The sequence below is a fragment of the Tarenaya hassleriana genome, unplaced genomic scaffold (assembly GCF_000463585.1).
Source record: "Tarenaya hassleriana unplaced genomic scaffold, ASM46358v1 Cleome16, whole genome shotgun sequence".
NCBI lineage: Eukaryota > Viridiplantae > Streptophyta > Magnoliopsida > Brassicales > Cleomaceae > Tarenaya > Tarenaya hassleriana.
Window position 1 is genome coordinate 1,076,616 of NW_010965019.1, and position 11,396 is coordinate 1,088,011.

The 11,396-nt window shown below is 36.5% G+C and overlaps 1 protein-coding gene across 2 annotated transcripts in view; it reads left to right on the forward strand.

The window, feature by feature from the left end:
* The first annotated feature begins 7,615 nt into the window (after positions 1–7,615).
* Positions 7,616–11,396, forward strand: part of LOC104809385 (probable LRR receptor-like serine/threonine-protein kinase At1g63430) — a 4,770-nt gene continuing 989 nt past the window's right edge. Inside the window, exons 1-12 of one of the 2 annotated variants that reach the window (XM_010535354.2) lie at positions 7,616–8,089; positions 8,336–8,474; positions 8,612–8,683; positions 8,772–8,915; positions 9,021–9,161; positions 9,233–9,349; positions 9,428–9,492; positions 9,599–9,859; positions 9,955–10,160; positions 10,240–10,372; positions 10,463–10,620; positions 10,709–10,924. In XM_010535354.2, the coding sequence (XP_010533656.1) occupies positions 8,002–8,089; positions 8,336–8,474; positions 8,612–8,683; positions 8,772–8,915; positions 9,021–9,161; positions 9,233–9,349; positions 9,428–9,492; positions 9,599–9,859; positions 9,955–10,160; positions 10,240–10,372; positions 10,463–10,620; positions 10,709–10,924 (1,740 nt within the window). In that variant the 5' untranslated portion in view covers positions 7,616–8,001. Of the gene's footprint in view, positions 8,090–8,335; positions 8,552–8,611; positions 8,684–8,771; positions 8,916–9,020; positions 9,162–9,232; positions 9,350–9,427; positions 9,493–9,598; positions 9,860–9,954; positions 10,161–10,239; positions 10,373–10,462; positions 10,621–10,708; positions 10,925–11,396 lie in introns of those variants that run through there. The other variant, XM_010535355.2, reaches the window with a different exon arrangement.

The following is an 11,396-nucleotide window of genomic DNA, read 5'->3' on the forward strand; positions in this document are numbered from 1 at the left end:
TCTCTAACAGTCTACTCGGGGATACGACAAAGCATTCGAACTATAAGTTCGATTATGATATCGTGAGACAAAGAAGATCATCGTTTGAGCTATCTCTGGCTTTTCGGTTAGATCACATCTAACTCTTTCCGATACGGGTAATCATAATGTCTTGTGAGCAAGTTTGAAAATTGTTTCAAACTTGATTTTTGCTTGTTTTTATCTAAGTATAATTCTGTCATAAATTGAAATCTATGGTAGATTAATTTATGAAACTATACTAGGATATGTAGAGTACTAAATCATGAATTGACTCGAGAAAATTGAGCGAAAACGGATTAGAACTGAGCAAGGAAACAGATGAAGACGAAATTTTTCGTCTGAACGGATTTTACGTGTGCTTGGTCCGGCTGACCAAGAGTTGGTCAGCCCCGGACCAAGACACTGAAAAATCAAACCTCGCGTTTTTCTCGCCTTTTCTTGGTGGGAAGCAGGTGGGGAACCTAGAACTCGACCTAAACTCGTCCCTTAGCCTTCAGAAGAGCTGAGGAACTCTGGAGAATTCTCTCCCAAGCTAAAGAGAGTGTTCTTGGATCCAAAAGAGAGATTTGATCTCTTAGTGCTCTAGCAAGCAAGTTTCCAAGTGTTGGAAACCATCCCAAAGGTGTGGACTGCTCAAGAGGGTGTTGGCTGCTTCAACACCTAGCTGTGATCTTCAACCAACCTTCAGATTCGGAATCAAAAGGTTAGTTCTACTCTCCAAGAGGTTCTTCACCGAAACCATGGTCCGTGGGCGGTTCAAAATCGTTTTGAACGTCATCTCCGCTGCGTAAGCCCGCAGACCAGACCCGAGACCTGTTGTGAACCGGTGCTCGAGGTCCCAGTGCGACCCATCAGTAGGGACCTGAATAATATAAGAACCAGAAGAGAAAGTCACAGAGCAAGGAACATGTTTAGTTAGCAGACTAACGTTGAGCAAATTGAAATGAAACTGAGGAACAAATAAAGCAGATTGTACAGTGATGTGAGAGGAAATGGTTACAGAACCAGAGTGCATAACAGGAACGAGAGTCCCATTAGGCAATGTGAGTGAAATCAGAGAAATATCCCCAAAATCAGATAACAGAGCTTGTTCACAGCAGACATGATGGCTGGCGATGGTGTCTAAAATCCAGGTGTTCAGAGAAAAAGATAGACGAGAATCAATATTAGAAAGAGTCGGGTGTAAAAAATTACCTAGGGAAATAGGTTGTGAAGGAGCCAAGTTTGCATCAGTGAAAGTATTGGTCATGCCTTGAAGTTGTGTACTGAATTGGGAGATGAGTGACTGAGCCTGTTCTAAAGCAGAGGATCCAACTCCCTGACCATTCTCAGAAATAGTAGAAACAGGGACATGGAGGGAGATGAGATACCTTAGTATTATCAATCATGTTTACAAGACCATGAGAGTGATCCACCGCAGGAAAAGATCTCTGAGAGGGGCGATATCTGGACGAAGAAGAATTATGAGAATGCATCTTGTGCTCCTGAGGGTAAACATAGATCTTGAAACAACGGGAAACTGTGTGTCCCATAGTCCACAATGAAAGCAGAGAGGTCGAGGATGATTCTGAGTATGTTGTTTTTGCTGAAGATCAGAGAATGGCTTCGAGCGAGCAGGAGAAGACTGAACCTGGAATGCAACAACATCAGAAAGAACGATGAGGCATTGTTGCTCTTCCTGGGCGATCAAATTGTAGGCCTTAGTAATTTCAAAAAGAGGCTCCATCATCAAGATTTGTCTTCGAGCAGGAGTATAAGACTCGTTCAGACGCATAAGAAATCGAACAACATTCCATCGATCATACAGATCCTGCCAGCGCTTGGACAAATTGCAAGATCAGCCATGGCAGGTGCAAGTCGGGAATCGTGGTTCTTGAGCTCTTCCCATAGGGAGGTAAGCTTGGTGAAATATGCATTCAGATCAAGCGATCCTTGATGCAGGACATCGAGTTGCTGCTGAATATTTAAACCTTGGAAACATTTTTCGATTTGAAAAGATTTTCCAGATTCACCCAGATCTCCCGAGCATTATCAAAGTATACGATAAGACCAGATATATCTGGCTAGTCCGCGTTATTCAGCCAGGTTGAAACGAAGTCATTGCAACGAGACCACAGATTGTGATCAACATGATCCGACAATGGTTTTGACAACGAACCATCAGCGAAACCAAGTTTATTCTTGGCATTCAGAGCTTTGAGCATTGAACGTGCCTAGACGTGATACTTTGAAGCGCTAACCAACTTGTCAGATATAAGGGATATGCTGGATGTGTCAGCGCCATGGAGGAAAAGTGGGTTCGAATAGGGATCAATTGAGGAGGATGAAACAAGCAAAACTGCAGGACTTATAGCAGATGGGGTCGAAACGAGGAGGGTGATATATCAGACATCGTGGGAGACAAAAAGGAAAGAGATGCAGTGGGAGCAATATGTAGCTCTGATACCATATTAAGATGAACAGATTTAGGAGAATGAATGTTGTAAAAATTTGCTTATTATTGCTCGTTGTTGTACATACTCATATACACAAGGAGATATAACTAAAATTCCTATATCTAAGGGAAGAGATATACAAATCTGATATAGAAACAGAACAAAATATGGTAGTTGTGATAGTGTATCGTAATAATTTCTAGGGATGTCAATTAAGTTCGGAGCCCGAAACCCGACCCGAACTCGTCCAAAAATAATAAGGACGTGGGCCTAAAAAATATAAGCTCATTAAATTTCGGGCTTCGGGGCCTCGGGCTAAATGGGTTGCGGACCAGGCAGGCCGGGCTTGAGGCCCATTTTTTTTTAAATTTTTAAACTTTTTTTTTCTAAACCAAAGTTTTATCTTCCTAACTTTTTTTTAACCATATTACATCATATATTAGATAATCTTCTTTTGTATTATTTTTTCTATTAAATCAAACCTAATTTTTGCTATTTGATTATGTTTTATTTGTTTTATATTTTTCTTCTCACTCTGAATTGGTTTTGTTTCGTACTAATAGATTGGATTATATATATATATATATATATGTGTGTCTTTGAACCAAATGACGAAGTTTTATCTTGCTTCCAATTAACAATTTTAAAAATGACAGAAGCTTTTATTTTTGTAATCATATTACATCATATATATATATATATATATATATATATCAATTTATATTTTTGAAAGTGTAAAAACTTTTAAATATATATATTTTTAAACCTTCGTTTGCATATGAACATATTGATTCTTTTTCTACTGGTTTCAAATTAATTACATCATATAATGTTTTTGTATACTATGTTTACTTTTTTTTAATGTTTCACATTATTATTATTATTATTATTATTATTATTATTATTATTATTGTTATTATTATTGTTATTATTATTATCATCATCATCATCATCATCATCATCATCATCATCATCATCATCATCATAGAAAAAATATATTTTTATTTGATTATAAACCCGAAGTCCGGCCCGAATCCATCCGAAATCCTATAGGACTGGACTCTAGACCATCGATTCTAGGTCAGAAAAATAAATGGGCAGGCCGAAAAATTCTAGGCCTGAATTGAACCCGGGTCGGCCCGCCCATTTTACACCCTAATAATTAATTTTCCAAAAAAAATATATGTTTACTATACAATCATAGATTATATACAAAATGCGTAAGGGATTCCCATGGTAAGTGGTAATTCATCAAAGAACCAAATACAACTAGAAAAGGCATATGTATAAATACTATGGAGGAAAAACATATTGTAATATTATACGACAAAAAAAAACGAGGCAATATTTTATAAATATTGTGGAATTATGTATAAAATTGTTAAAATTTAATATGTACAAACAATAATCATGCGTCTTGGCAGGGCCGTCTCATAAATTTTTGGGACCCTGTACATATTTTAAATTTATATAAATTAATAAATTTAAAAATAATAATTTTAAATAAAATAATATACCAATGAATTGCTATAATATATTTTAATTAGTTTTAATAAATGTTTTTAATATATTTTATAGAAACAATCAGTTCTAATAAATATTTTTTTATAACAATTATAATATATTTTGGTTTTAACTATTGGTTTTAGCTATTAAAAATAAATATTTAATAATAATAAAGATAATTAATAATAACAAAAGTTGTTACAGTTTATAATTAATTTTAATTATTTTCTATTATTAATAATTAATAATTAATAAATAATAATTAATAAGGGACCCATAAATTTTGGGTGCCCTGTTCCATCGCACCTTTTGAACATGCTAATAGACGGCTCTGCGTCTTGGTGTATACACATGTGTGTCATGTGTACGTATTATGTATGTATGTATATAGTATACACTAAGAAAAGAAAGTTACCAAATATAAGTTTGAAACGTAATATACATACATACAGACATACATACATAAATATATATATATATATATATTATGTATTCTTTAACAAGTATTTCAATTGCGCATGTGTTGATTGGCCACCGGTCAGATATTTTGGTCAAATGTGGTATAAATTTTATCCGGTAGTATAATTTTTAATCTCCGTTATATTTTTATTTAATTATTTATTGGTTCCATTTCGTAATCGTTTTTTCAATTTGCATTTTAAAAACACGTGTTGCGACACGTGGCAGACTAAAAGGAAACTAACGGACAAGATCATTGCAAATTTCGCATCATCATGAGGGTCCTTGTGAATTTCCGTCGGGGCTTAATATTGTGCCGGGAAGCGTTCATGTAGGGGCTTCATTTATATACTGGATGATTTCTCTCTAATTAATCTATTATTATCGCTCAATCGATCATGTAAAATTTACGAACAGTACAATTCTGCAATATCATTCTCTTCATTGGCATAGAATATCCCATGAATTTGTGTTTATACATCTCTATAGTATTAATACAGAAAATTATTATTATTAAATAGAAAAATAACATATAAATACATACAAAATTCTCATATAAATACCTAAACTATAAAACTTCCAAATAAATATATAAACTTTTCAAAAATTCTATAAAAATACCTAAACTCTCAAAAAAATTTCAAATCAATCAAATTCCGTCGTTATTAAATATGTGACGGAATCTAGAAAAAAAATGATAATTTGACATCAAAAATCCAAATCATCATCCATATCACGTACCATATCATTTATACCAGTTTTAAAAATTAAAATTTGAACTAAACCGGTCGATTTGAATTCGATAAACTAGTTGGAAACCATGAAATACTAAAATCTCCAAACAAAAAATGGTTGAGAGGTGACAAAGTCATCCTCAAAGTCTTGAGTTTGATTCTACTGGTGGAGAGAGATGTAATTTCTGGATAAAAAATGGTCCATACAAAGGCTGATTCCGGACCTAAAGTAGATGTAGTCGGATCGAAAATCCGGAGAACCACCATGGTTATTAAAAAAAATTTGGGTTTTCAGTAATATATATATATAATGAAAAAATCATAAATTGTTTTCGTTTAATTGTTAATAACGTCTATGAACAATCACAATTTCATAGTTTTGTGCGCGTGTAAATTTACGCGCTCTAAACACAAGTGGTAAGATTTTTTTTTTTTGGTAAAATGTGATTTGGTGGTAGTAATGCTGTAATGTTTGTAAAATACAAAAACAGTCCAAACTAATCAGAAATTCCATGTGCAAGTGGTAAACTCATTTCCTTACGTCAGTTAAACTTCCTCCTTTGAGTCTATTGTATTAGCGCCTGCGAATGCCTTCAGTCAAAAAATACCAGTGTTCCAAAAGGACACTGCTCATTTTGTTCTTCCTCACCTTTCCTGCAAGTAATATTGATCTCATAAAACTGTCCAGCTTCTTTCGTAGTGTTTCAGCCGTCTTCGTCTCGTTCCGGAAAATTCTGTCGTTGCGCTCAGTCCATATTACGTAGACAACAACCTGCAGTAGCAGCCTCGCCAATGTCGATCTGTTCTTGCCATCATCTTGCCTTGCCCGAGTGATCCAGCTCAATGTGTCGCCAAGGTTATCCGGCGGAGAGTCCCAGCAGCATGCGCCGAAGTGCTCCCATATATCGCGGCTGTAGCAGCAACCGAAGAAGAGATGTTGGTGTGTCTCTTCCTCGGCGCCGCACAGAACGCATATTGTATCGGTTTGGATTTGTTACCTATGCAACCGATCTCTCGTTGGCAAGCGCTGCATCATCACCTGCCAAAGAAGGAACGAGTACCTCGGGACAGCTTCAGGAAACCAGACAATACAAGTGGTAAGATTGATGGCGTAATTTTCGGTGTCGATACATATATTTATTTACAAAGGGTATAGGATTACAAATTTATTACGTGGCAAAACTATTTGATTACATTTTTTTATTACAAAAATCTATTATATTTATCACAAAATCTACTTCACCTGCCAACAATGATGTTGTGTCTAGTATTTATTTAGTAACAAATCTAAATAGATTTTCCATCACATCCTATTTTTTAAAAATTTTATCCAAAATACCTTTATTTTACTAAAACTACTACATATATCTTCATCTAAATATGACCATTAATAGCAACGAAAGTATTATCAAATGATACTAATTAATATTTATTATAACATTAAATTTATAATAATTTTATCAAATTATTAGTATAATATGTAACGTGTAACTATTGTGATTTGATATAATAAGTATAAATTTAATATTATAACTTACTAACATTTGTTTATAATGCAATTTTGTTCAAATAGTTACATTTCGAGAAGGTAAGTATAAAATTAGTTTTAGTAAAAAAAAGTATATTTTGGATAATATTCGTTTCAAAGAGTTACGATTATAAATTAATCAATTTTGGAAAATGAATTTCATTTTTTTTAGAGTCAAAGGTTTTATTCAAAAACCAGTAAAAAAAAAAATTAAGTACCTGAAAACACTCTTATATACAGTAAATCTGTCTTTTAGGACGAAAAAAGAAAGTAAAAGACAAGAAAAGGAAATCCGGTCACGTTTTGGGAACCGTCGGATCGGAATATATCAATGGCGGTGGGTTGTGGTCCACGGCATTATCGTGTGGTCATCAACAGAGCAGCAAAGTAACACCTTCAATTTCTCGTACAGCGAGATGGTACGGGGTCAAACGCGCAATTAAGACAATCATTAGCATCAGTATTATTATAATATATAATAAGAATTTCCATAATACCTTCACTTTTTTTGCCATTTTTAAATGCAAATTGTCTGACTTATTTTTATTATACTGAATTCGTTATCTATAAAAAGGATTCGAATGGGGATAATCATTTATAATTACCTTTTATTCGTGCCTAATTCCTGTTTTTAGATTTCTTACCCTATTTTGATGAAACTAGCAAAAAACACAAAAAAAAAGAAAGAAACAATAGTAAATGAGTTGAAATTACTTAGAATTTTTTTGTTGGTACACACACACACATATATATATATAAGCTGCATTATACATGCTTTCTTTCTCGTGAAGAATTCTAAAAAAGTGTGTATATATACACAGAAGTTCATTTGTATAATTTGACTGAAATCTAAAAAAAATAAAGAAAAAGCAAGAAAAAGGAGAAGACGACATTCCTCCTCCCTTTATATTTCATTTAGGAAAAGAAAAGGAAGCAAAAACCTGTCTTTGAATCCAAGTCTCTCTCTCTCTCTCCCCTCTGCTTGTTCGCCATTGCTACGAAGTACTACTACTCACACTATTCCCTTTTCTTTTTCAATGAGCGAGTTTGCTTCGACGGGTTGTTGATAAATCCCAGGTTGCTGTCCATTTGAGTGTAATCTCAGCATTTACTTTCTGTTCTTCCGATTCATTTTTCTTTCTCCTAGTCTTGCTCTTTGTTCTTGAGCTCCGAAAGATCCCATTTTGTAGAGAAATCCTCGTTCCCTTCAGATTTTTCTTTTCCGGCGGTTATTGGTTGTCGGAGTGTTTGTTTGGTGAGAAAATCTTGGGGTTTTCCCCCTTTAATGAGGTGAATTTGAGGGAACCTTGGTAGGAAAATGGGATCTTGCTGTTCTTCTGTTCTCCAGCTGTCTCTTGTTCTTGGTTTCTTCCTCCTTTCCTGTGATTCGTTTCCCTCTGATGAAGGTATGCCTTTTTCTGTTTTGCCCGGATCTCTGTTTCTTTGTTTTAGTTAGGTTGGCCTGTTTGGTAGCCGAGAAAATGAAGGAAAATGCTAGAAAATCCAGCAACTTTGGTTTCCATCACCTACCCACAAAGCGTGAAGTAGTGTAATTAGACCTGAAACATCAACTGATCTTTGTGGAAATCAGTAAAATCTGTGAAGTTATTGATCTTAACAGATAAGATTTCTGATTGTTTCTGTTGGATCAGTTGAAGCTCTTAAAAGCTTCAAGGAATCCATTTATCAGGATCCTTTACTAGTTACCACCAATTGGAATGCCCCGAACTCGAGCCCCTGCGATTGGACCGGCATTTCTTGCTCTCCATTTCATGATCATGTCATCAAGATGTAAGAATCCTCCACCTTTCGATTTGGCAATCTTTCAAGTTGCTGCTCTTTCATCACAATTGGGACTGAAGTTTCAGGTGATCATCTCTCATCTGCATTCGTTTCATTTTTTGTGGATCTTCTCTTGTGTGCTGCAGAAACATATCAGCTTCATCAGTTAAAGGGTTTCTTGCTCCGGAACTCAGTCAAATTACATACTTGCAAGAACTGTGGGGTTTCGTTCTCTTGAAACTGAAAACATGTAGTTTGATTCAAATGTTTTTATGGAATCTGAGATGGTGTTGAATGCTTCTGTAGGATTCTGCACGGGAACGTTCTGATGGGGACGATACCAAAGGAGATAGGAAAGCTGAAGAATCTCAAGGTCTTGGACTTGGGAAACAATCTGTTAACAGGACCGATCCCAGCAGAGCTTGGGAATTTGTCCAGTATTATGATAATGTAATAAAGAATCAACCTTTTTGTAACCAAATGATGTCTTTATGTCAAAGTTCTTGTCTCTCCTCAGATGCTGAGCCAGGATTACCATTTGGTTTCATGTTTCAGAAACCTTCAGTCTAATGGTTTGACGGGAAAGTTGCCTCCAGAGCTCGGTAACTTGAGGTACCTTAAGGAACTTCATCTAGACAGGAACAGGCTTCAAGGAAGTCTTCCGGTTACTGAACAATCAGAATACCCATCGAGAATGTAAGTTTAACTGAACAATTATCATCAAATTATGGAGATGTTGATCGATTGCTGGTTTGTTGATCAATCAGGTTTGCTTCAAGCACGAATACAATCGGACTGTGCAAGTCACCTCTACTAAAAGTGGCTGACTTTTCCTACAATTTCTTCGTGGGAAGCATTCCTAAGTGCCTGCAGTACCTTCCAATGTATTATCCTTATAAGACCTACTTGTTTTCCTCTTCATTTCTCTGGTAATATCTTATTTGTTGCTGGAATCATCCTAGAACGAGCTTCCAAGGGAACTGCTTGCAAGACAAAGATCCTAAACAGCGGCCTCCTACTCAATGTGGTAAAAAAAATATGAGTTTCATTTCATCAACACACAAATCTCTGTTTATGTATTTTGTAATGATATTTAAAAGTTTCCTTCATTTTCTTTGGTTTCCATATTGCAGGCGGTGGTGTTCCACTGGTTAAAGCTCGTAAAAGTCCAAGCCTCGACCCTAAGCACCGACCAGCTGAAACAGTGTCAAAGCATCATAGAGCATCAAAACCCACATGGCTTCTGTCTCTAGAGATAGTCACAGGAACGATGGTCGGTATCTTCCTCCTTGTTGGGGTTCTCTCTGCAGTTCACAGGTGCAACAACAGGTCCTCCCTCATCATTCCCTGGAAGAAATCAGGAAGTGAAAAGGACAAGTTCAGAGCATACATAGGTCAGGATTTTTCCTAATTTTCTGCTCTCTGTTCAAAACCCTTGCAACCTCGAAGCACTCTAAGATGGAGAAAACAAACTTCCATTTTATTGCAGATTCTGAAATGTTGAAGGGTGTCACAAGATTCACAAGACAAGAGCTTGAAGTGGCATGCGAGGATTTCAGCAATATAATTGGTTCTTCTGCAGATAGTCTGGTCTACAAAGGAAATATCAAAGGAGGGCCGGAGATTGCTGTGATATCTCTTTGCATCAAAGAAGAAGATTGGACTGGTTACCTCGAGCTTTATTTCCAGAGAGAGGTGTTTTTCGATGTCTTAGCAAAGAGCATGAAGTAAAAATCCTTGCGCCCTGAGCTTTCTTGGTCATTTATTGTTTCAGGTTGCAGATTTGGCTAGACTCAACCACGAGAATGCAGGAAAATTACTGGGATACTGCAAAGAGAGAGCGCAATTTACAAGGATGCTTGTTTTCGAATACGCGTCAAATGGAACACTATACGAGCACCTTCACTGTAATAACCGAACTTCCTTTGAGCTGGTTGTCTTGATGAGTATAGTTTGCTGATGATAATTTATACCCATATGATGAATTTTTTTTGCAGATGGAGAAGCATCCTTGTTATCATGGGCCAGACGAATGAAAATCGTCTTAGGCATTGCTCGTGGTCTCAAGTACCTTCATACAGAACTTGATCCTCCATTCACAATATCTGAGTTGAATTCAAGCGCAGTATATCTCACAGAAGATTTTACCCCAAAGGTATATTCTGGACAGAACAGGACATTACCCAACATCCTCTAGGATGGTCTCTAAGTACTCAAAATTGTATTGGCGGCTTCTGCTGCAGCTGCTTGATTTCGAGTGCTGGAAGACAATACTTGCGAGATCAGAGAAGAACTCAAGAAATATTAGCAGCCAGGGTGCTATGTGCGTGCTACCGAATGCGATGGAGCGTAGGCATCTGGATTTACAGGGGAATATCTACGCGTTCGGTGTCCTTTTATTGGAAATTGTCAGTGGAAGACCTCCTTATTGCAAAGACAAGGGTTGTCTCGTCGAATGGGTAAGCCTCAACTCCATCACTCCTAAGAATCCCGACTTGAATTTTTTTTTTGCCGAAGCAAAGTATCGATCATTACCTTTTTTGTTCATATGGATTAGCATGAAACGAAACTGGAGGGAACTTCAACTAAGCAAACTTTAGACTTTTGTTCCTTCAACCAAATGGGTACAAATAGATGGACTGAATCTCCAACGATCCAACCCCAGTTGTAAAGCCCTGACCTTTTTACCTCTTTTGATGACTGACGAGAAAAAAAAACTCGAGTGAAAGGTCAGTAGATCTCTTTGCCCGTTTTCGGTGACCAATGAACATAGACTTGAGGATTCCGTCTGATGAGACTGAAAACACGGATTAGCTGCTCAGGAAGGACTGAATCTCCAACCTCAGTTGTAAAGTCTTGACCTTTTATGCCCGTTTTGACGACTGACGAGAAACCCCCTCCCCCCCCCCCCCCCCGGGGGGGGTATGAAAA